This window comes from Pangasianodon hypophthalmus, chromosome 14, assembly GCF_027358585.1.
Source record: "Pangasianodon hypophthalmus isolate fPanHyp1 chromosome 14, fPanHyp1.pri, whole genome shotgun sequence".
Taxonomy (NCBI): Eukaryota; Metazoa; Chordata; class Actinopteri; order Siluriformes; family Pangasiidae; genus Pangasianodon; species Pangasianodon hypophthalmus.
Genome location: NC_069723.1, coordinates 13,289,070 through 13,315,553, shown reverse-complemented (window position 1 = coordinate 13,315,553; position 26,484 = coordinate 13,289,070). Strand labels below are relative to the sequence as shown.

Genomic DNA, 26,484 nt, shown 5'->3' with positions numbered 1-26,484 from the left:
CCCCTGTTGCAATAACAACATTTTGTGCCACTTATGCTTTTGAACTAGTTTGAATGTAATTGGAGCACACACACTGCCAAGGTCAACACTTTTTTGACCTTGGCATATCTTGATGGCACTTCATGCCTGTGCCACTTAATATGAAGTGTAGGTGAAGGAACAAGAGAAAGTAAGATGTTCACAGGTTTCAAACTTTCTACTTTGTTAAATTGGAATTCTGAAGACTTTGCAAGTCTCCCACTTACCTGAACATAACTGATAAGATTGGAGTGGCAAATGCAAAAATGTGTAAATAATACGGTGTGCTATTGTAAGATCCAGCACTATATACACACCTGTTTAGACAATATTTTGAGCACCCATATGAAAACAGGAGGAAAGGAAATTTTACTGGAAAATTTGAGGGTGGATGTTTGTTGTTCAGACTTACCTTATGATGATTCTGGCTGCCTTTATGTGTTGTCTGTAAATATAAAAGATGTTGCTCAATACTCCTGGAGAAGTGGGCCAATCCCAAGTCACACAGATAACACAATGAGAGATTATCGCCTTAGTTTATGGATGTAAAGAGTGTGCCTTGCGTACTGTGCCATAAATTTTTATTGAAACCGTTTTTTGCATATGAAATAGGTTTTCCATACATCTGTTTCAATAGAGGAAACTACACCTACACACTCTCTTCAAATCCCTGAAAATGTTTATACTAACAACAATACAAAGTTGAATAATTGAAGGATAATTACAAAAAAAAAAAAAGTACCAGTCACTTTTGAAGAGAAGTGATGTAATGTGAGTAGAGTAAAAACTTTATTAACAAAATGAAGGCAAAGCACATCTTAGGTCCACTCCTAGATAAATATGAAATACTAACTGCCACAGATCACCATGTAGTTTCCAAATCACATGTCCACTCATTGACTGCATAATATACAATATTTATATAAGAGGTCAAATCTTTCTTACTAGGCTTATATATGGCTGAATAGTTAGGGCATGCCTCTTCTGCTTCACTACAGCTCACTTCAGTCATGCATTAGCATGGTGCCCAATACAGTTTAGGTCAAGGGCTGCTAGCAATTACTGATCCTGGATTATTCTCCCCAGTTTTACCTGTTTAAGTAGTTGCTTAGAAAACACCTGGTCCCAGACCCAGACCAGCACTTAAGGTGACTCACATTACACACACATAGGTTCAGTAGACTACAGACTGACAGGACAGTATGGATGCAGGGTAGGCACAGCAGTGCTGCCCTCTAGTGGGCAGGAGGCTACAGTAAATAAGCAGCAGGGTTGCACAGGCATAATTAGACAAGTGCCCACTGAAGAATGCTGGTATCTTTCCCTCCAGTAGAGATGAGCTGGCTGTCATCATGGAGAAAGGCAACATTGGTCACGTGGCTGCTGTGCCCGCCATATACATGACTAGGTGCCTGAAAGCATGGGAAGAAAGCAAATTTTACAAACTGAATTACATTTCTACAGCACGTGTTAATGTGTTTGCACAGATGAGTGCAGGAAGCTTACCCTTGGCTGAGAACAGGGGTTAGAGAACAAACGCACTTTGCCGAAATCATCGCCTGAGGCCAGGACACCACGGTTATTTGACCTGCAAACAGCATTGATGTCTGTGCCATCAGCACCGTCTGGCCAGATGCCTAGCAACATGAGACAGAGAAAAATGTTTTCATGACACAGGAAGGGTCTTACATGGTCTTCTTTAAATAAAAGAGGCCTAACAAAGCCTAAATCTGACTATTGCACATTTATGACATGCTGTAGATTACTTAAGATAGTTTCACAGGGTGACTTCTAAACAATTTTCTGGAAAAGACTCCAGACAAGAACAGGAAAGTGGCCAACTGCCATTCCACCACCCCCAGTTACCATGCAATCAATTTCTTCAAATACAGCAAATCTCACACCACTGTGAAAATGAGTTTTAGTTACTAGTTTCCAAATTATTGTTTTCCAAAAATGTGAGAAACCACTGATTTGAGAGGATCATAACTCCTTATTGTTGAGTGATATGACTCACCAAACACACTGAAACCGAGCACACAAGTCGAAGTGGCCCATTCCAGGTTGCGTACTACCTCTGCGCTTGTAATATGTTTCCCACTGGAAGCCTCCCCTTTTAAAGAGAGATTATTAAGATTAAAAAAATCAAATGTAATCTACATTAAGTATAACTGTATGAAGACCACAGATTGACAGAGCAACTCACAGTACAAAATCTCATAATCTCCTGAGTTTGTGACAATATACTGGCTGTTGGTGGACCAGTCTAGATGAGTAACAAAGCTGGAATGCCCCTGAGTGGAGAGACATATAGTAGTGAGTACAGGTGGGACAATGCCATTAACATTCTGATCATGCTGATCTGTTCCAATAAGACTCAAAAAATGACTCACGGTGCATTTGCTAACTCGACTATACTTTCTTCCATTCTCAGTCACAGCATAGATGTAAACAAAGTTATCGTGAGATCCCACAGCTAGGTATGCTCCATCTATGAGAGAGAATCTTTATTTTGAACACGGAACATACCTCACCCTGAAGATATTCTTTTGTATATTAGTGTAAATGCAAAATGAGGTCTGTGCTTCATTGCTTTGTTTTAATTCAATGCACAATGCATATAATTTATTAAGGGCTCATTGTTGTGTGGGTTAAATAATAACTAAATAATTTAAACTTTACAGACCTGGAGAGTACTTGACAATGGAGATGATTTCATTCCCATCTGTGTGCATAGAAATAAGATCCCTGGTTTCAGTGTCCAGAACCAACCACCTACAGCATGAACAAAGATACAAAGTTCATGCTGACCATTTTGTCCAGATTTTTTTTTTTAATTTTATAAAATATTAGTAAATATGTTTAACTTTTTTCCCCCCAAAGAAACCCTTCATGATTGTACTTGTTTTGACTGCATGATGAAACCCTCATGTGCAGTCATACCTTCCAGTCATGGTGCCCACAGCAAGCACAGTGCCGCTCGGGTGAAAGCCAGCAGAACGGCCAGGGTCCTGGAGGTCAGGGGACATCAACAAAGAGATGATAAATATAGCAGGGAACAGCTGCAGAGAAAATACGCTTCATACGATGATAACACATGGTGGTGGTCCAGTAGGAGTCATATCTTTTCAAACAGATATGCACAAACACTGTAGTAGTTCTTTTGCCCAGCAAATACAGATCTACTCTAAAACGTAGATGTACTGTAAATATATTCAGTGGATCACAGTGATATTTATTTGCATAAGAATAAAACAAATGAAAACCTCAATGGTCTTGCTCCACAGAGGTTGGTGGGAGGTAACATCCCACAGGTGGACCTGCTTGTCTTGACCGCATGTCACAAACTGCTCAGTGCTGGGGTGCACGTCCAGTCCCCACAACTCATCTGTGTGACCCTGGAAGGCAAGCATTAGGAGACAGAAAACAGTGTATGGGGAAGGATAACGCTATGTTTCTCAATTATTAGAATATTTGCTATTGTATTATTTATTTCAACTGAACCTGAACGATGGGTATGAGAGCACCAGAGAAGGAGCCTTGCAGGATGGCATTTCTGGTGGTTCCCACAAATAATTCCTCTTGTTTTCCCTCAGCCAAGGTGCGAACAGGCCCAAAAGCCTCAGGGACCTGCATAAAAGCACAAAAATATCATCTTTTGCTGTCTTTTATGAGTTTAATATCTAACCCAAGAATGTCCACCATACACCAGGTGTATTTTTTTTGGAAATATTATGGAATGCATGTCCATGAAAAAGTATGGAATCTAAAATATTGTGAAGGAAAAAAACAAAGATGAAAAGGAAATCTTGTGGATGAAAAGAAAGAATTAAAAAAAAATATATCAAAGTTTTTGCATGTATTCTCAAGTTTAATTATAAGACTTTCATTGTTACTTCAAATGTAGTGTAATACCTTATACGCAATGATGATACACCAAAAACACAATATCAATAATAGCACTCTGCAAAATAAATCATACTCAACTAACTACTTCTCCAGCTACTTTAAGGTTTTTTCCCCAAAATTTTGAATTGTTTATTATAAATGAACAACAGATATGTAGAATAATATCTGGAGTACATTTGGGTGTTTGCCTTTGCCTTTTTGACTCTTTTAAGACTACGGCTACAATTATTTAAACTAAACTAGGTTATAGGTTTCTAGGGTATAAAAGAGGCTTTTGGATATAAACTATACACATTAAGGTTGCCTTACCACCATCTCATTCTGTTTGTGGTATTCATGATCCCACAGCACCACCTTACGATCCTTCCCTCCTCCAGACACCAGTGTGCCGTCCTTCAGCACACATAGGGAGAAGATCCCACCTTCATGGGCTCCTGCCACCACCTGGCTGATTCTATTACCACCTGTTCATCAAAATCCACCATCAAATGAAAGATCATGAAGAAGCATGTTCTCCCCCAATACCATTTGTTATTCAAATATGATTTGCCTACAGTCCTGTTTTTGCATAAACTGAAATACTTCGTGGCCATTCTCTTTCATGAACATGATCCAACATACAGAGAAGCTTGCTTCCTAAATGGTGTGGGAAAAAATAGCCACTGAGAGGGTCACTGACTTTATTATCTAGGGACATACTCTTTCCTCTCCTGTCAGCCAAGAACAGGAATCTGAGGCTACACTACACATAGCTTCACCTTAACAGTTGAAGACTTTTTTTAATCATCAAGTGTCCAGTTTCACCACTATCATTACAGTCTACTATGACTACTATACAGTATCAAACTGCAGAGCACCTCAGAAGGACGTGGGTCATCATGAACATCGCCTAAAATTACAACAAATGTTATGAGAGGATCTAAGGAAGCACACATCTTAGCCTGTGCCTCTTCACATCCCTGCCTTTTGGTACCTGCAGCCCAAAGGAGACATCCAAGACGTAGGTTTGTTCTATCCCGCCTGTTTATTTTGAACTTCAATGACCCATTTGCAGTGACTATTATGTATTAAACTTTAATGCTGAATGTCCGTTTGCATTGTTTGATGATTAAGGTTTCATTATTCACCCCCAGTATTTACTTTGATGTTTCTCTCAATAATACTGTATAATATCGAAAATACTCTGTATTTGTCTTTTCACCTAGCATTTTGCAGGATGTGCATTACTCTTCTAAAATGTGTACAAATTTATTTAAAAAAGTAACTAAGGTTAGGGTTTCAGTTAGTAATTCCTTTGGCATGCAGAAAGGGTTTCCCAACCTTTAGCCCAAATATAGATGTTTCCACTGGAGTCCCCTGTTATTGCGTCTCCATTTTCAGCAAAGGTGACACACAGGACATACTTGGGTTTCTCGTGTTTCTGAAAAAATACATTAATAAATGAATTTATGGATATTCCTTAAAAACAGATGTAACATACACAGGATAGGAAGCCATAATAATAATAATATTAATATGGGGAAGTTCACAAACCTCAAACAGTCCCTGGCGCTTAGTTAGAGTGTTTCCCTCTATAGTCCAAAAATTAATATGGGATTTCCCACAGGTGACAATCAGGTTGGCCTCCATGGGGTGGAAGACTGCTCCCAGCACTGAATCATTTGAGCACTGCACCATGAAGAGCAAACATCAGATACACTGTGTCAATTCTTGATCTTCCAATCAGGAGACAGATCATTTTAAATGGCATTTCCGGTCCACTTCTAAATGCAGTCTCATAATTCAAATCAGATTTAGCTTGCATAGATAAACAGGCCAAAGAGACATAAATACACGGGTTTCTACTCAAATGAGCATGACATGAAGGCTCATTTGGCACTCCATGATCACTACAAACCACAGCCCCTAGTGCAGGAAAATAGCCCCACTTTACATTTATTATTATTCCATTTATTATTTCTCAGTTATGCCAACTTAATACCACTCACGTGCTCCCATTTTTATTTCATATCATCAAACCTGCAGTATTTTAATTTTTAAATACGCAGGAGTTTATTGGTCTCCCTGTTTTGTAGTTTATCATCCTTATCTCACCTTCACATCAGCAATTTGCTTTTCTTTCTGCCAGTCCCACACAGATAGGATGTGGTCATTTGCATCATCAACTGCACACAGATAGGCACCACCATTCTGGGGATGTAGAGAGATACATCATTTATTCACATTTGCACTTATAAACAAATTACTTATCACATTCTGTTAGTACACCTTTCCATGTATGACTCAAGTCATTTAAAACAAACATTTACAGCTGGGAAAAAAAATCCTGTAAATTCAACATACCGATTTGGAGAAGGCCACACAGGTGACAGCACGGTCAAATATACCAGACCCGATCACATGTAGTGTGTTCAGACTAACAGAGTCCCAGACACGAACATGAGGAGCTAACAGCTTATCAGGGAAAGTAAGAAAAATTAGTTAGGGGCCTGCACATACCTAAATGCATTTCCATTTAGACACGAGTTCTATTCAGATTTGAATTAAGCATCAATGTGTAATTTATTTAAACGTGCTTTAAAATGTTATTTTTTCTTTAATAAGTATAAAAACATTTCCCTCACTGAGCCCACTCACCACAATTCTGCAAAAAAGAAAAGAATAGAGAAAAAAGACAAACCCAAGTCTTACTTTGCCATCTTTGGATGTTCCAGCAACTTGTCCCGTTGCTATGGTGACCATGTCAGGATGGATGGCCATGCTACAAAGAGAACATTGAATTGGTCACAGACAGGCAGTTAATATATATATAGCTCCATCTCCAGGAGGATGCAAGCATGAACTGTAGCATTCAACTTTTAGACAAACCCACTAACAAACAATGCTTGAGGATATAAAATAGTGGGAGATATCTATAATATACTTTAAAATGTGTACAATTTTTAACATCTAAACTACAAAAATGTAGCAAGTTATCTGCCTGATTTGCATTAAATAATGCTATCAACTTTGCTAGGGACAACTGACATAGTATTTATTATATAAGTCATAGGTTCAGTGTAAGCCTATTTGAATACAGTATTGATATTGCTTGATTTAACTTATCTGACAGATAGGAGCCTACTGAAGGATGTCATGAGTAAAAGGGAAAAATGGCCTGAGCTCATTTGGATGCAAATTGTATCAGAAGCCATTTTCACTTCCTTCCTCTATGTACGTGGTTAAAAGTCGATTAAAAAGTGGAGCTTAGATTATCTACAATTTTGATCAAGATATAAGCATTCTCAATGATAACAGCAGCAGTTAATTTGTATTGGCTACGGAAGGTGGATTCATTTGGTAACAGATAACGGTTTACTGACAAAACCGTTCCGTGATCGAACATATTTAGTGTATCCGTTGGTACAATGAAGGCCAGTCTCTGCATATATTGTACAATGGATATAAAAAAATCCACACACGCTTGTTAAAATGGCAGGTTTTTGTGAAGAAAAAGAATGACACTAAGATAAATCATGTCAGATCTTTTCCCACCTTTAATGTACAATTGCAAAGTATACAAATAAAGTGAAAAGCAATCAGATACTTTTATAGGGAAAAAGAAAAACAAAAAACTCACAATAAGCTAGATGCATAAGTATGCACACCCTTAAAGTACCTTTTAATTTTATTACACCACTCAGTCTTTTTGGATAAGAGTCTATCAGCATGGCACATCTTGACTTGCCAATATTTCCCCCACTCTTTCCTGCAAAAACATTCTAGATCTGTCAAACTGTGAGGGCATCTCCTGTGCACAGCTTGCTTCAGGTCAGCCCACAGATTTTTAGCTGGATTCAGGTGTGGGCTCTGGCTAGGTCATTCAAAAATATTGATCTTCTTTTGATTAAGCCATTCTTTTGTTGATCTGGATGTATGGTTTGGGTCACTGTCATGCTGAAAGGTGAAATTCCTTTTCATCTTCAGCTTTCTAGCAGACACCTGAAGGTTTTGCAATAAAATTGACTGGTATTTGTAGCTATTCATGATTCCCTCCACTTTGATAAAAGCCCCAGTTCTGGCTGAAGAAAAGCAGCCCTAAAGCATAATGCTGCTGTTTCACTGTGGGTATGGTTGTCTTTTGATGATGTGCAACTTTTGGTGCAACATATCATTTGGACTTATTAAATTATTATACTTCTGTACTTTTGGAATTCTGCCACATGTTTTGAGATGATTTAGTTGGGCTTGGATGTTTTTTGCGAGAAAGGCCACACTACCCAATAGCCCAGAATACTGATAGAATACTGTTGTCACATGCAGAGAGTAATCAGTACTTGTCAGATATTCCTGCAGCTCCTTTAATGTTGCCATAGGTCTCTTGGCAGACTCCCTGGTAGGTCTTTGTCTTGTCCTTTTGTAAATTTTGGAGGGACGTCCTGTTCTTGGTGATGTGACTGTGTGCCCATTTTCTTAACTTGTTGATGATGGCCTTCATGGTGTTCCATGGTACATGTTTTGAAAATTCTTTTATACCCCTCTCCTCATTGCTATCTTTCGACAAGTGAGATACCGTACATGCTTTGTAAGCTCTTTGCAGACCATGGCTTCAGCAGCCAGATGAAACCAAGATGATGTCAAGAAAACCCTACAGAAACAGCTGGTCTTTATTTGGGGTTAATCAGAATCATTTCATTGATGACAGCTGTATGATAATTACTTTTGAACATGAGATCGAATGTGATTCATTCTGAACACAGCCACATCCCCAATTATAAAAGGGTGTGCACACTTATGCAACCAGGTTATTGTACCTTTTTTTATTTTTCCTATTTTTCCATAAAATGTTTCTAGTTGTTTTTCACTTAATTTTTATACATTGTAATTTCACACTGAGGGTGGAAAAAGTTCTGACATGAATTATCTCGGTTTAATTTTTTTCATTATAAATAGCTGCCATTTTAACAGGGGTGTGTAGACTTTTTGTATCCACTGTAGATATTTACCATTTTACATCATCGTTGTGGCCCAGGTAGTGTCTCTGCTGCTGCTCCTCCACATTATACAGCACGACAACGGAAGCATTGAAGTAGACAATCTCTCCCGTGGGCAACAAGTAGAGGTTAGAGCGACAGTCTCTGCCCCTGTAGCCATAACTGACAGACTGTGTTAAGAAACATAAATGAAAAGTGCACTATAGGAAATTATGTTTAATCAGTGTAGCCAATTTGAAGAACATAATAAAGGATGAGATAATAGGCTGAAAATACCTTTAAATAAAAAAAATGTATTGCAGAATATGGTACATTATGCACATTTGGCAGCATAATAATATGCAACAAGTAATGAGTCACACATCAAGGATACACCCACTGAAGTTTAAGCTTGCGGTCTGTCAGTGCCACCTTTTGGTCAAGGCTGTAGCTCTCTCTCAACTGGTCAGGAATGTGCATGGTAACTGGCCGACCACGCAGGAACATTCTCACGTACCCATCCTCTGTTCAATAGAGGGCAAAGTGAACAGCAAAGTGCTCAAGTGAACAGATTAACAGTTTTTTTTTACCCCTTTAATCACTTATGTATGTTTATGTCAAACCACTGCTGTAGGCCTTAATATATAAAAATATTTCTGGTGGCATTTTCATGTTAGAATTTATTGTAATTGGCTAATTACATCTCATTATATCTACATCTAATTACAGGTCATCTATCATGAGCCTTTTTATTACTCTGCTGACTGAACATCATATCATTGTTTTTTTGTTTTTTTTTTTACACCTTCACTGAGTCCTAAAATAAAACATAAAAACAGGTCTAGATGGCTTCTTCATTATTGTCCAAGTTTATTTTTGCTGAGTCTGCTAGTTAAGCACCTGCATCTGATAGTATTATTATTTGTGTATCAGTTTACAGAGCAGTGTCAATATATGAAAGAGAACAGGTTAGAACTTGTCTGACAACCTCTAGTGTACAGCATCAAAGTGGAATCAAACACCTACTGGGTGTAGACTTACCAGCGTTGAGGGTGCACTCTTTGGATTTACTGAAATACAACAAAAACAAATATTTAGCTATCTATACATCATGAATCATATTTTAATGCATATTCAACTTTTTACCTTCATCAAATATCATTATAATTTGAGTGTTTAACAGCAGAGCTTAAATATTTTATTAGTCTCATCCCTCATTGTTAAGCCATTTGTGTTCACTAATGCACTGATGTGGTGAGCAGCTGATTACACACAAAGAAAATATACATACATCTATACTTACAGCCCACATTATTATTAATGTTCAAAGTTTTTGTTTCTTTTTCTTTCTTTCTTTCTTTCTTTCTTTCTTTGTGATTGTGCATGTGTGTGTCTGTGTGTTCGTGTGTGTAGAGGAAGTTGTCTTTGCAAGCAATGTCCCAGTGTCTGTTCCCTCTTGTCAGTAAAAATGCAGTTAAATGCTAGTTTGATTGCCAGGCTGCTTCTGCCAGCTAACATCGAAATCAATAGGACATAGTGACACAGCAGCACTCAGGAAAAGAACTTGGGGCCACTGTTTTCATTTTTAGAAGACCTCCAAAGTATATAGTATAAAACGATAAGTTAACAAATGTTGAATATCTTTTAAGAAATCAGCAGCTGAAGTAAAGCGTGGCTATTGGCAGTGTCTTACAATGCAGGAACTGTAGCCCTTTCTAAAAGCAGCACAATTTTGTCTAGGACTCCATGTAAACCTTTAATTAAGGCAGGGCTTTAATCAAATCAGGCAGCACAGAAGCCAGTATTCTTCCCAAGCAATCTTAATGTGAGACGTATATACTTCCTAAGTCAACAGAGGTGATCTGCAGTAAACAGAAGATAAATGGGGAAAAACTGACTTTAATCAAACAAAAGGAATAAGCCACTGATACAAAAACATTGAAAAAGAAGATGTGAGCCGGATTCTATTCAGCCATTTTGAGGTTTGTTTGTTCAGGCAGAATCCTATCAGCAAGGGTGTGTTGGAGGAAGTCAATATGCTTAATGCCTGTGGATATGTGGGGGTGGAAGGCGATCAATCTGCACAGAATGCAATATTAGCAGATCACTGAGGGAACTGTACATGCAGTGCATGCAACAAACTTTCTGCATGCGTCTGACATTACAAATAAGCAAACAAATACCAGATGGTAACATGCAGATGTTTTCGCCCAGTGACTCACACATAATTAAGTGTGTTTACATCATCAAGTCTCTTTACAACCACAAGCAGAGGTTTTAGAACTAAAGTGGAAACTTCAACACTGCATTTTCTAAAACATTTTCTAAAAATGAGAACATTAGGAGTATTTTATTCACCTACAAATACAAACAAAACACTGGGTTTTTGTTTAAAAGCTTTGTTTAAAAGTCACTGGTATGAGCACATCACATTCATAGCCACAATACACGTTGCTTAATGCCTTAAAAACATGTCTTAGCTCATACTGTTGTAGTTTTATATAGAGAATGAGTGAGGTAATATGGTAAACGAAGAGAATATGTGGCTCCAGATTGAAGATAAACAAAAATGGCTTCACAATTCCCTGACTGTGAATTTGAGGAAGCGGATCTTTTAATATCTAGTCTCCCATCTATTCACACACAAACTGAAAAAGCAAACAGTTAAATCCCAGGTTTGAATGTGCTACTGCAAGACGTATGCTACTATTAGTCTGCAAGAGTAACTTTTTCAAACATTCAGTGGACTTTGTACAGCTTCTCTTCATTTAACAATCTATTTCAGTCACTTAGAAATAACATTCCAACAGCTTTAATCCATGTTAACAGGTAGTACCAAATTTAGAACACTCCACCTTGGTTGGCGTATCTGCTAAATCTGAAAAAATCTTTGTTTTGAGAGCATGCAAAGTTGAAATCCTTGAAAATGTCAAAAACAGAAAGAAATGTTTACCTGGGGGATTTCTTCATGGTACTTTTCTTTTGAGTAATAATGAGGAATAGCAGGACTGTGCAAACCAACAGGCAGCAGACAAGTTCCTTGTGTGAGACAACTTAAGCCTTGTTGGGCTATGACTCTATCCAGCCAATAGCAGTGCACTTCCTCCCTCTGAATGACCACCCCTTCCCATATAAACACACCCTCTGTTAATTTAGTGCAGTGCTATGCTGAACTTTGTGGTGGTGGGAGTAACTATCAAAGAGGGCGCTGGCCAGGCAGAAGCAATTGCACAGAGCTTCCCTATGATCCAGCAGGATTATTGACTGCTCAAACATTGTGCAGGTGTCCTGGCATATTGGTTTGTTGAGAGTTAACTCTTTAGCTGCCTAGCTCATACAGACGTTGTGAAATTTGATCAGCTGCCTCTGGTTTATGTTACCAAGAGACAAACCATGGCTTTTTTCCCCACCATGGGACTAAGTAAAATAAAATCAGAACAATGGCTGTAAACATAATTATAATAAGAAACAATTAGTGTAACTGATCTTGTTTTAGCGAAACAACTTGCCCCAGTGTATCCAGGATACATGTTTGAAACAAGTAATTAGTAACAGCTTGTGAGAAGACAGACAAATGTAAGAAGATATGTCAGTATTATAATACTAAAGCCAACAAAGTTAAAAGAGATGATAAAATTACAGTGCTACAGCATATATATTGCTAACATTGATATAAAAAAAATCCTTCTATTTTGATACTACCTTTCTGACATTCAAATGCAATCTTGTTGTCACAGCTATTGTCAAAGAGATGTTTTTGACATTATATGCTCTCCAAAAAGACAGCCCCCACATTTCAATTCATATAATGACAGGATGCATGCACTTGGGTGCATATAGTTCTTATTATAAGAAAAGAAAAATAAAAAGGAAACAAAAATTACTTGCCGCAGGAAATGGGCTGACTGATTACCTGTCTCTTTTGCCACAGGTAGAGCTGCTGGATGAGGTGGTTCTGCTGCGTGTGTCTGCCATCTCTTTCCTGGCTGTGGACAGACGCTCTGTGGACATGCTTTTCCTGACAGATGAGAAGTGAGAACAGGGAGACAAAAGCACTGGCATGGTATTATACACAGCACATATATAATTCATTGGGGTTTGTAAGAGCAGAAAAGAGTATGCAAGAAAGGAAAACACACTGACAATTGAAAAAGGAGGAGGGAGGGGTTAAAGCACTGCAGTCACATTGTATAAAATTACACAACATACAAATATGTATGCTGTCATATAGTATCTGATAGTTCTGACATATTTAGACTTAATCTGATGTGATGATTATGAACTGGAAACAACTTTTTAAAATTGTACTAAATAGATCATTTTGACTGAAAAGAGAGGCTGTTGTATGCTTTATTTGAATAAGAAAATACAGATCCTGCAGGTTGGAGTAAGCATACAGGCCTGTCCAACACATTCAGGTTTTATTGCTCAGTATTGCCACCTTTAGGAGATACTGAAAATCACTGCACTGATGTCATACAACACAAGACCAACAATGATGATGCTGATGACGACTACTACTACTACTACTACTACTTCCACCACCACCACTAATAATAATAGTAATAATAACAATAATCATCATCATCAATCATAGTAATTTATGCAAACAGCCAATTTCTAACAAATCATCAATACTCAGTAACAATGCAAACACACAGTTTGACAATACCAGTCAAAAGTTAGGACACACCTAATCACAGAATCCTCTTTTTCCCTTACATTCATTGTTGCTACGTCACAGCTCTAGGGTACCCAGTTCGATCCCGAGCTCAGGTTACTGTCTGTGTGGAGTTTCACATGTTCTCCTCATGTCTGCGTGGGTTTCTTCTGGGTTCTCAGGTTTCCTCCAGGCTCCCAAAGACATGCCAGTACGTGGACTGGTGACTAAAATTGCCCTTAGATGTGAATGGGTGTGAGAGTGTGTGCGCGCATGGTGCCTTGTGGTGAACTGCTGTCCCATCCATCGTGAATTACTGCCTTGTGCTCAGTGTTCCCAGAATAGGCTCCAGAATCAACACGACTCTGACCAGAATAAAACGGTTACTGATGATGAATGAACGAATAAATAAACACATTGAAGCCATCTTATATTTTAAATTCTTCAAAATAGCCACCTTTTGCCTTGACAGCAGCTTTGTAAACTCTTGCCATTCTCTATACTAGCTTCATAATATAAACCTTACAAACAATAAACCTTCTGACATCTTGAAGGAGTTTCCACATACAGTATACTGAGCACTTGGTGTCCTGCATTTGCTTTACTCTGCAGTTCAGTTGAAGAAAGGATTTAATCAGGTGTGTCCAAAATTTTGATGGTAGTGTATCTGTCAAGTGATACTGAGTATTCTTTTTATAAAAAACAATAATATTGCCCTGCAAATTACATTACATTTTAAAATTATTTTACCTTTTGATAGACATTAGGACCTCCTTTTTAGGAGAGGAAGGTGAGGATGGGTAGCCCCCCATCCTTTTCTGCTCAATATAACCATTGGCTAAAGGCTTGGATGGAAGGGCTTGTAGAATCTGGCGGACTGCAACCAGGAAGCAGCAACAGAGGTAAAGCATGTAAGATAAGCAAATTAACAAACCTGGTGATATAGGTCTGCTTTACATACAACAGTTGTAGATGCAGGTTACAAACACAGCTCTTAATCATGCTAAGAAAAACATTACAGGCAACTAGTCAGGGGTGGAAAAGTAATGAGAAATTATACTTGAGTGAAAATGTAGATAGGGTGAAAATCTTACTCAGTTAAAAGGTTTCTACTTTTAAATGTTTAAGTATTAAAAAGTAAAAAGTAAATGGTTTTAACTTATGAGACTTATTAAAATGTCATGTTTAAAACATATAAACCTTTATAGGTTATAACATTGTTTTCATGTGAAAAGTAATTTTTATTACTTATCTGAAACAGTCGACAATGCAGTCTGGTGGCTTAACCATCGTCAGATGCACATGTTTAGTTATAGAGCTAACTATAATTTGTAGCATGAGAAGGTCACCGCAGATGACAAACTGGCATGATTCTTGACAGTTTTTTCTACATTGGTAAATTTTATTGGATGCTGAATTGTAAACATATGCAGGAGCCCATTTGATTGATACACAGTATAGCATGCAGTTGTGATGAGAAAATAATGAGACCTTTGAGAATTGTAACGAGTATTTTGAAGGTCTAAATAAAAATGTAAGGAGTAAAAAGTATGTTTTTTTCTTGCAAATGTAGTTCAGTAAGAGTACAAGCATTCAATTTCCATAATACCCAAGTAAAGTTTAAATACCCCCAAAATAGTGCTTGAATATAGTAATGAAGTACAATTAATCAAGTATTTTCCACTCCTGCAACTAGTATCAGAAAAATTAAGAAGCGTTCCTTTTGGACTGAGATACATGGTTATTGCTATCATTGTGTCTGGCTGGCAGAGAGGACCGTGCCCCAGACAGGTAAAGGTAAAAGCAAGTGTCGTGATGAGTGCTGACCTTTGGTGGGTGCTCCTTTCCTGCTACTGGCTTGCGTGAGTTCCTCGCAGTAGCCCAGTCTGCGTAGTGCATCAGCAAGAGCGGCCTTCAACAGCTGGATCTCATCCTCCTGCAGCTGCACCCTCTGCTCCAGGTGAGACAGACGGTCATCCATCTCCATCCCACTCCCTGCAGACAGGTTATCATCTAAAGACAGAACAAGAGAGAGAGAGAATATATAAACAGTCAGGTCCATAACTATTTGCATAGTGACACAATTTCTGTACTTTTGCCTCTGTACACCACCACAATGGATTTCAAATGAAGCAATCAAGGTGTGATTGAAGTGTAGACTTTCAGCTTTAATTCAAAGGGGTTGACAAAAATATTGCATTAACCGTTTAGGAATTATAGCCATTTTTTACATAGTCCCTCCATTTTCACAGGCTCAAAAGTAATTGGACAAAATAACATTCATAAATATTAGGATTATTTTTTGATGCAAATCCTTTGACTGCCTGAAGTCTGGAACCCATGGACATATGCACACCAAATGCTGAGTTTCCTCCCTTGAGATGCTTTGCCAGGCCTTTACTGCAGTAATTGAAAAGCATGCTCAATTAGGTTGAGGTCAGGTGAATGACTCGGCCATTTTTCGCGGTACGTCATTATCCATCAGTACTGTGAAGCGATGTCCTATCAGTTTTGCAGCATTTGACTAAATCTGAGCAGAAAGTATAGCTATAGAATTCATCTTGCTACTTCTATCAGCAGTCACATCATCAGTAAACACCAGTGACCAAGTTCCATTGGCACTCATGATCATGAGCCCTTCCTTTCCTTCTCCATACTTTTCCCTTCCTATCATTCTGGTACAATTTAATCTTGCATCAGAACTGATCAGGCTTTTTTTTAAGAGGGTTTTTTTTAAGTAAACTCTGATCTAGCCTTTCTGTTCTTGAGTGTTACCAGTGGTTTGCATCTTGAGGTAAAGCATTTTCATTATATTTTCATTCATTATTTCATTCTTGAAGGCGTCTCTTGATTGTAGACTTTGACAATGATACGCCTACCTCCTCAAGAGTGTTCTTGACTTGGCAAGATGTTGGAAAGGGGTTTTTCTTCACCAAGGAAAGAATTCTGAATTCATCCACTTTAGTTGTCTTCCATGGTCTTCCAGGCCTTTTGGTGTTGCTGAGCTCACCAGTTCTTTCCTTCTTTTTAAGAATCTATGAAATTGTTGATTTGGCCACTCCTAAAGTTTCTGCTATCTCTCTGATAGGTCTGTTCTGTTTTTTTCAGACTAATAATGGCCTCCTTCACTTTCATTGACACCTCTTTGGACCACATAGTGAGAGTTCCCATGAACAGCTACATTAACTCCAGACCATTTATCACCTTAATTTGTCACGAAATAACAGGCCACACCTAGCCATGAAACGGCTTATCAGTCAATTGTCCAATTACTTCTGATCCTGTGAAAATGCAGGGACTCTGTAAAAATGTAATTCCTAAACAATTAATGTAATTTAAATTTAATTTAATTTGTTAAACCCGTTGAATTAAAGCTGAAAGTCTACACTTCAAACACATCTTGATTGCTACATTTGAAATCCTTTGTGGTGGTGTATAGAGGCAAAACTATGAAAATTGTGTCACTGTCCAAATACTTATGGACCTGACTGTAATTGATGTTACTGGGAAGTGGGTGATACATTTTCATGTGTGGATATTTTATCCTACAAATGTAAACAACATAATGATTACTTATTCAAATGTGAGACAAGAAGCAGTGGGCAGCATGTCGGATGTCTATAACAATGGCAAGTGAGAATTACAACAAAGCTGATTTGTCCAACAAAACAAGGGACTGATTGAAAGGAAAATGCAAACAATAAGCAAATAATATTTATAAGAAATCAGTTACTGCAAAATGTAACATTTGTTATGTATAATTGTCATTTCACAATTATGGCAGTTTTCTTAAAACAAAGCAAAAAAAAAACAATAGCAAGCTCTCTATTCTTAGAGAGAAAACAAGGCTTGCTTGTTTGCAAGGAAAATGTAATGATCTGCAGCCTGCATACCTAATAAACCTCTGTTTGGTGCCTGCACCTGCTAACACACAGAGCACACAGCTACAATGTACTTTTAGCATGTGGCAAGCGCATCAACTGCAAGGACACCAGGACAGAGGATACAATGTGATGGAGAGTAGGGGAGGGTCAGAGAAGAGGAAAGAGTAATGCAAGAGAACAAAATAGAACAAGAGGAAACTCAAGGCTCAGTGAGCAAGCTTCTTGAAATATTCATTAAAAGGTGACTGGTCCCCTCCTACCTGCCATTCCAGTCAGGGCTCAATGTGTCAGACAGTCAGTCAGTGGTACAGCCGGTAGTGCTCTAGCTTGCTTTCTCTATGGGCTATCTGGGGGTGTTTGGCAGCAGCTTCTTTCTCCCTCCTTTCCTGTTTCTAGTAGCTGATTCTGTGCCTGGACCTTCCCTGATCCTCGCCCTAACATGCCCACCCTCCTCCCTCCTTCAACCACTTACTGCCTTCTGCAAAGCTGTTTGTAACAGGATACTGCTCTTTGCTGCCATCCCCTATGCAGCAGACTATATAACTGCTCCTGTCTGAAGTGGAGAGGCTTGGAAAAGATCCAGACTTGAATGATGCAGTGACCAGGCACTGCCAGGAAGTGCACTGAGCAGTAGCTTTCATCCCTACATAACATTTTGATTCCAAAAAAAACAGGCTCTGTTTATCAATACTTGGGGACTTTTTTTTGTTTAAAATACTTTTTTAATTTCTGTCCATTTCAATTTAAAGAATGGATGATGTAGCATTTTACGTTTGAAATATAATTAATGTAGGGGATTTGTTATGTAATATTTCCTTGCCAATTATGCAAACAACTGACTGATATAAAGCATCATGTTCTTGCTTGCATTACATTAGTTTCACTTTATAGGCTTACTGTTAATCCAAGCATCCATCTGTCATTCATCCTAACCATCTGTCACAGCAACCAAATACTTAAAAACTGGTCATCGTTTTTAAGTACATGCAGTGGCCAATTTATTAGGTATACCCAGTTTGTAGCTACACTTGTTGTTCATTTTAGTAAAGTAACCTACCAAAATGTGCACTTTATACATAAGCAATCAATGGCTGTAGCCCATCTGCTGCACAATTTGTAAGCAATCCTACCCATCAGTAGAAATGGACCACCACTGATCAAAGATTATTTGTGTGATGGACCACTCTTAGCACAGCAGTGATACTGATACAGTAATGTGTTAGACTCTTTGGCCACTTTCTTGCATACCTACATAGCTTGGTGCCCCTTTTAGCTGTACAGTTAGAGACTATACTGTAGCTCATCTTTTTCTTTGCACAGCTTGTCTTTATCATCCTCTCAATTTCTGACCACAAGATGACCGGTCTTATGGATGTTTCATATTTTTGTGTTTGATGGAGTATTCTCAACCAGTAGTGATTAAAATCCCCAGCAGCACTGCTCCACCTAATAAACCTATACCACTGCCATTTCAGTGTCACTGCTGTGTTAAGAATGGGCCTTCCCAAATAATATCTGATCAGCGGGCAGTGGTTACCCCTTTCTTTCACCCCGATGGAAAAGGTAGTGGCGAGCTGAGAAAACATGCATAGCAACAGTTGGGTTATACTGGAGGTCTATCTGATAAAATGGCCAATGAGTGTAGTCGTAGGAATCAAGAGTAAAAATTAATGAAAATCTATTTCCATATACGTAGATGATACTTTGGTTTGCACATGTCCAGGACAGGTGGTTTGTACATCTAACAAAAGATACGGACCTACTAGAGCTCAGAAGTATGACATTATAATATTGTAACCATGAGTAAATTCTGAGAGAATAACTAGACTACTACTCAGTACTTTTATAACACTGACCTACTCCTTTGTCACAAATAACACAACAACAAACAGATGATTGGGTGTTAAAATCCATTGTTTGAACTTTTTTTTCCCTTTATGCTTTTTTGTATTAAATAATTTATTTTTGTAGATGTTAAGTCAAAATACCAGTCAAGCCATTGTTTTTTTTTTTTTTTTTTTTTTTTTTTTTTTTTTTTTGTGGGAGACTGATTTGCAGCCACTTTGTTAACAAACTCGACTATCATAGTACATCTTGTGTATCATGAAAATGTCTTCAGTTATTATGACACAATATTTTACCATATTGCTCATTCCTTATATTGCCAGACTGGTTTGGGACACACACTGGATTCAGGAATGTGACTTTACAAGGAAAACAACTGAAATCATGCATTCACTGAACATTGTTGATATTATGAAGGAGTTGCTTCAGTTGTCTAAATATTCCAGGGCTACATTCTACATGCATAACATCATACTCAAATATTTCTCAATTACATCAAATCTGAACATAGCAATACAAGAGCTAACCTTTTTTTTTTTATTATTGATTAATTAGGATTTCATTTTGCTGGCTCATGTACTGTATACTGTAAGTGTGCAGGGTGCAGGTGAAATGTGGATGTGGAAAGGGAATTTTGTGTAAAGTGTAAACAAAACAGAGTGGTACTAAGAGCTAAGCAGCTCTTAAGATATTATGTTTCATAAGATATAGGATAACCTCTTGACTTACAGCAGTTACATCATTTTGTCTCATATTACTCATCCCCGTTTTAAAAAATACACATCTGTTATATAAGGCACATAATCACTTCATTTTAAAGCAGTAATCGAAACCTTCATGTTGTAGCAACTGAGCAGGCCAACAACAACCACCATATATCCACAAAGCGATAATATGTAAATATGTACATAATGATTATGTCATTTGCATTTATCCTACGCGCAATAGCAGTCATTTAAACAAATATTTCTATTAATAAATAATCTACCTACTGTTGTATCATGTAGGCACATTCCGAATGGCTCCATATTTCCTATGTATAAGCTAATAAATATATCAGATAGGAAATAATGGCTTATACGCCCTGTGCATGTCGCTTTGTCCAATCAAGGGATTAAACATTAGGGGGGAAAATGCAGTCTCATGCAGGACGCTAAGTGAAACAGTATAACAAAGAACAGTCACTGTGCGCGTGCTATAGTGCTAGCTGAGCACCTTCATTATGAATGCGCGCGCGCGCACACACGCACGCACACACACGCACACACACTCAAGCCAAACTTACCGTTACAATACCGAAGAAGAAGAGAGGTCTTATCGCACAGGTTGCCACACGAAGCTATTCTTTCAGACATTTCTTTCTCTTCTTCTCCCCAAAAACAAACACCGACAAATATCTCCCGCACAGTAAACAATCTCCCAGCCCAATCCCAGCGTCTGTCACTTTCCGCGGGAACCTTCAACACCTTCCCTGGCAACGCTCGCGCCTACCTGCTCCGCGTTGCTATGGCAACTGCCGCACCGCCTGCCCGGATGCGCGTGCGGAAGGAGCGCAGGCACGCGCTTCCTGTTACAGCCTCCAGCTTCCTAATCTGAAAATGTCCTTTAAATATAGATAGAAATAGATATAGTGAAATTATCTGCAGGATTACACCACACATGATAATTTAGCCGTTTGGCACGCATTAGCATATTTGTGCCGGTAGATAATGCTGTTATAGATTATGCATGTGTTGCGTTTAAATTAAAAAATCCATGTTTATAATTTTATAACATGTGCACAGACTGTATGGTTCATCTATAACAGGAGGACAGTAACGGTAAATATCTTCTTTAGGACGCAAACTTGTTTGGTTCTTGCCATCTCTTTGGCTATATCCTTATGCCTACTTGACCTTGAGATGTGTTCAGTGATCTGTCTACTAAAAAATACACCACTCCACTGGCTATAATCCTGCATTCTGTCAGATAAATCACCAGGATTTATGACTGTGAAACTGCAGGGTTTTTTTTTTACAGTGATAAATCCTGAACATTGAGAGAAATCATTTGTCAGCTACAATATAGAGATAAAACATGGTGCAGTAATCTACATTATTTAGATTTTTTTTATTGATTTCAGTAATCTGGCGACTAGCAGATCAGAATATACAAAGAATCTCGCAAGATTTTACAGGAATGCCACAGATTTTACTTGTTAGACTTGTTCACAGCATAACAAACAGGGATTATGTCTGTTCCATTTTCTCTAGCATGAATACAATTGTAATTACAATATAAAATCTGAATTATGTAGGCCTACTGTACATTTCTATATTATAGATGCATCTCTATATTCTATTTTTGATGATAAGATCAATGAAACAGTGGGTAAAATCCGACCTGTTCTAATATCTACAGTTTTTTTTTCTAAATTTCTGATTAGCCTAACATATTGTGCACGTCTTATTATTAAAAAAGGCCATATAAATCGATTATCAGTGAATAACACGTGCAATCTGTATTACTATTAATTCTAATTTTAAATAATTGTGTCTCGTTTTCCAGCTAACGTGCTGAATTAACCTGTAAATGTGTGAAAATCCGGCATTGTTGTGGATTGTCCACTAGGGGGCAGTTCAGAGCAAAACAGAGGAAATGTCTTTAATTGTTAAGGAATTGCTTCACCGCCAAATAAACACTAGGAGGCAGTGTTGTCCTTACTGAAGCTACATGTCTGGGCAACGCTCCCAAAGCATAAATCCTCTCCAATAAGCCACACACATACCCCTCTCTGACAACTGAGTAATCTATGGCATTCTGTATAATAAAGGAAAGTGGTCACGTGACAATGATGTAAACCTTATTCATACGCAGATGCATGTAAATTTAAATAGGGACATTTTTTCAAGGACTACGAAGAACTGATATTAACTTAATGACTCTATAGATAACCAAACAAACAAAAACAAAAAGATCCATTCACAGCATTCCTAATGAAGTCCCAACACATCTACTCCTCTGTGCAATATCTGAATGAATTTTAGATAATAGCAAGTTCACAAAAGGCTTTAGTGCATTACAATAGCACTGGGTGGTAGAGCCATAATCACATTTAATTCTCTGCATTCCAGTGGGCAGAAAGTCCGCTGGTGTGTGACTAAACTGGCTACTCACTAGTGATTTGGTTAATACAAGATAATATAGAAAACAAATTTTGCTCATGCATTCACTAGAGCTTCCCACTTGTGTTTGTTTATCTGCAGTTTTGTCTATTTAATTTGCTTTATTTAATTACTTTTTGCAGGCCTCAAGAGATTTTTTTAATGTCACTGTGTTATTTCTTTCAATATTTCATTTAGCTTGTATCTATTGCAAGAAAATACAAATTGGTTGGAATGTGGCTTCAAATGGAGAGCCCAATCATTTGCATTGTAATTTGAATATGTTTACATTATAAAAGTGTCTTATAATCCCAAATCTGCAGAGACAGACAGAGAGAGAGAGGAGGCTTTATTTTTTATTACATTTATAGTTTATCCTCTTTTATGCTTTTAATATTAAGTTTATCACTACTTAGATGAAGGCTACAGTAATTGATTCTTGTATAACATTTGTTGAGTTAAATATATATTTATCAAAAACAATAAGTAATTAAGTAAATTTTAAAAATAATAATTAATAATAATTTTAAAAAAACTTCAGCTTTCAAGTATAAAACCACATTTCTCTCTAAATAGCATAGTATTGGCCCAGTAGGGTATTCAAAGAACAGTAATAAAAATAACATTTGTGCAATAAAATCTTTTATATGTAAAGCAATTTCAGACTTAAAATTGAAAGTGCTAATATGAATGAATGGATGAATGAATGAATGAATGAAAGCTGTCCTATCTTTGTGTATAATTTGAGTGCTTGTATTATCGACCTGGCCTACGTATTATGTGTGCAGATTTTTATGGTGGGATGGACTGATATGACTAATAGATTGATGGGATATTTATGGCCCTATTGCAGGCAAACGCACCATTAATCTCATGACACTTTCCCAAGCTGACATGCCTGTTGCTTAAAAAGGGAGGGTGGAAGAAAGGAAGACAAAAGAAGAAAGAAGAATGTGTTTGTCTTTATGTGCTAATTTTCACTTCCCCTTGGATTACTTCTTGGTGATACTAAGTTTGGATTACTTCTTAAAACTCTTACACTAAACTGTCAGTGGACTAGAGTGTCAAGCTTTAATTTCAAATTGTTCATTTGTTTACAATGTGGAGTATTCCTTTAAGACTATTTTTATTCAGAATTTACGTAGTAAAGGGGAGAAAGTGCTTCAAGAAATTAGACAGTAATAAAACAAGAAATATAATTCAAGTCTGATGTCTAGAAAAATAAAGAGTGTCACAAATCTGTGGGTTTCCTCTATTCCCTGGAGCGACAGACATTATAAAAGAGTTGTGAGCCATACTTCTAGAGCCACCCTTTCTGATAGTATCAAGTTTCAAAGAAATGTGGCTCTATATTAGTTTCCGCTATTGGAAATAGCTTCTGGTTCCTACTGCCACTAGCTCTCTGAGGTAAGATCATTGTGTATGTGTTAGGGAAACTTTATAAAGCTTACTTTGTTTATATGAGTCTTAACGCGAATTGTGAGCCAGTACTGTACAGAACTGTGAAAAGCAAATACTTATTTTCACTATTTACATTATGATTACAAACATTAAAATCAACACATAAGTAACTGCAATTAAATACAGTTTTATAAAATATAAACCAATTGCTGTACCCTCCAAAATTATTTGGAAAGGCAAGGCCCAATCTTTTGTTTTTGCTATACACTGAAGATATTTGGTTTTGAGAAAAAAAAGATGAAGATGAGATGATAGATCAGAATTTCAGCTTTCATTTCTTGATATTTACATCTAGATGTGTTAAACAACTTAGAACATGGCACCTATTGTTAGAACTTACCCATTTGTTCAAGTGATCAAAAATATTGGAACATGTGACTGACAGGTGTTTCTTGTTGTTCAGGTGTGCCCTGTTAGATTGACTGTTTAAATAATTAACCGCTCTGAATGTCTACTCTTGGTTTGAGCCCAGTGAAGACTGTATTTGTTGTTAAAAAGGATAAACCAACATGAAGACCAGAAAGCTGTCTATGGTAGAGAAGAAAGCTATTTTGAAAAACAAAAACATACCAAAAACATACAAGCTCATCAGTCAAACACAATGGAGGTAGTGTCATGGCTTGAGCTTGCATGGCTGCTTCTGGAACAGGCTCACTAATCTTTATTGATGATGTAACTCATGATGGTAGCAGCAGAATGAATTCAGACGTCTACAGAAACATTCTGTTTGCCAATTTACAGAGAAATGCATCCAATCTAATTGGGAGGAACTTCATCATGCAGCAAGACAATGAGTCAAAGCACACTGCCAACACAGCAAAGGACTTCATCAGGGGAATAACTGGAAGGTTTTAGACTGGCCAAGTCAATCACAAGACCTTAACCCAATTGAGCAAGTATTTCACCTCCTGAAGAGGAGACTGAAGAAAGAAACTCCCCAAAACAAACGACAGAAAGACATACTGAAAGAAGCTGTGGTAAATGTGGTGTTGATGTCAGTGGGTCACTGGCTTGATGCAGTTATTGCAAGCAAGGGACATGCAACCAAATATGAAGTGTTATTTACTTTACGATTCTCTGTTCAAATATTTTGCTTATCTAAAGATGGGGTGGTCTGGCACAAAAGATGCCATGTTCTAAGTTGTTTAACACATCTAGATGTAAATATCAAGAAATGAAAGCTGAAATTCTGATCTATCATCTCATATTTATCTTTTGACCTCAAAACCAAATATCTTCAGTTTATAGCATAAACAAAACTAACTGGCCTTGCCATTCCAATACTTTTGGAGGGAACTGTATCTTTAAAAAAGTAAGAGATAAGCAGAAATATATTTAATTCAGCATTAAAGTAATGGTGCAAGTGAATATAGAGAAAAAGTCCTGAGAAGCATTTTCCTGCAAAGCCACTGTTGCTTCATGCTTAAAATACAAAATGCTTATCTGCTAAATCAATAATATATATTTAATTATTATTAATCCATTAATCAGTAATCTATATTGAAATAATTTTTATTTGTGCCCTAGTAATGGACTGTACTGTTATAATCTATAAAGGTAACTTATACATTTTTTTAAAATTATATTTCAAAGTCTTTACTGCTTAAAATGTCAGTTAGGCTTATCAGACTTGTATTAATGGAAGTTTTGTGGCTTCATGCCAGTACATACTTTAGCCCCTAAGCTGTCAGGACAAATTTAACTTCTACATTTAGTTCTGCTGAAAAAATAGCATTTTATTTGCAATTCAGTGCTCCAGACTATGTGATTTAGTTCACTGGGGTTGCTTTGAAACCTTGACATAAATTAGTATACTACTACATTAGTACACTATAGTAAGTTTCAGTGGAATGTTCTGTGTGTTGATTTTGTTGATGATTTGATGAGTTGATGACCTCTCCACATCTTAGCATACATCTCTCATGAGAATAAAAGACATGTCTGAGTGTGTCCATTTGGGAGATACCATGGCAATGTTTCTGATCATAAAAAATAATAATGTTGCATTGTATTTGAAAATCAAATATGAGAACAATATCATTGTTATGACCCAGTGCAGTGTGTACAGTAGATGCTGGAATGAGATGTAATAAATAGTGTGCGATCCAAGTTCAAAATGGCTGAATGGCTGTATTTAGACATTAGACAGAAGTAAAGTGGCTATCACATAGGAAATGCCTGACTTGTTTCTGAATAAACCCAGAAATGCACAATACTGGGTCATTCATGAGTTATTTCTTACCTTATTAATTTTTCATATAATACAAATCACGTGAGGAAATATAGTAACAGATGCCGCATGAGTGGTGGACAGTGTGTGCAATTCATCTGTGTTAGAGATAGTACTATTCACTTTAAGTCTGTATAAACACCAGAGAACTTAAACATGTTCCTGTGCTTTGAAAAACATTCAAAGAATAACACTAATTTTAGGCCACATTTTGACAGCTATGAAATTTTCCATAGCACCCTGGCTGACACAGCACACACCGTTTCCTTTTTTTCACAGACTGACCCATGAGATGCCTGAATGATTTCTTCGAATTCACGATTATATAGGGGTAATTATAGGCCTTAAACCCTGATCTACTACACATTAATCCCACAGTAAT

At 37.4% G+C, this 26,484-nt stretch overlaps 1 protein-coding gene across 4 annotated transcripts; it reads right to left on the bottom strand.

Annotated features, from left to right (window-relative positions):
• Positions 1-785: 785 nt before the first annotated feature.
• Positions 786-20,746, bottom strand: eml2 (EMAP like 2). 4 transcript variants are annotated; one of them, XM_026924383.3, is made up of 22 exons: positions 20,554-20,746; positions 15,367-15,552; positions 14,290-14,416; positions 12,793-12,897; positions 9,921-9,949; positions 9,274-9,403; positions 8,913-9,062; positions 6,619-6,688; positions 6,271-6,381; positions 6,022-6,117; positions 5,461-5,595; positions 5,248-5,347; positions 4,237-4,391; positions 3,523-3,648; positions 3,285-3,416; positions 2,962-3,029; positions 2,705-2,793; positions 2,412-2,509; positions 2,225-2,312; positions 2,036-2,131; positions 1,525-1,655; positions 786-1,430 (listed from the first exon to the last, which is right to left on the bottom strand). In XM_026924383.3, the coding sequence occupies exons 1-22, from the start codon at positions 20,621-20,623 to the stop codon at positions 1,305-1,307; spliced, it is 2,418 nt and encodes an 805-aa protein (XP_026780184.1). In that variant the 5' UTR covers positions 20,624-20,746; the 3' UTR covers positions 786-1,304. The 4 variants fall into 4 exon arrangements, with proteins under 4 accessions (XP_026780184.1, XP_053095726.1, XP_026780185.1 ...); XM_053239751.1 differs by lacking the exon at positions 20,554-20,746 and adding an exon at positions 20,261-20,410; XM_026924384.3 differs by lacking the exon at positions 20,554-20,746 and adding an exon at positions 17,684-17,836.
• Between the last annotated feature and the right edge of the window lie 5,738 nt (positions 20,747-26,484).

What these genes read in the sequence shown, in the direction of transcription:
- eml2 (XM_026924383.3), bottom strand. Translation starts at nt 20,623, where the DNA reads ATGTCTGAAAGAATAGCTTCGTGTGGCAACCTGTGCGATAAGACCTCT. An exon ending in TGTGGAGCAAGACCATTGAG is followed by an intron (nt 3,030 to 3,284) that starts GTTTTCATTTGT and finishes CCTGACCTCCAG; the next exon opens with GACCCTGGCCGTTCTGCTGG. An exon ending in GTCGAGTTAGCAAATGCACC is followed by an intron (nt 2,313 to 2,411) that starts GTGAGTCATTTT and finishes CTCTCCACTCAG; the next exon opens with GGGCATTCCAGCTTTGTTAC.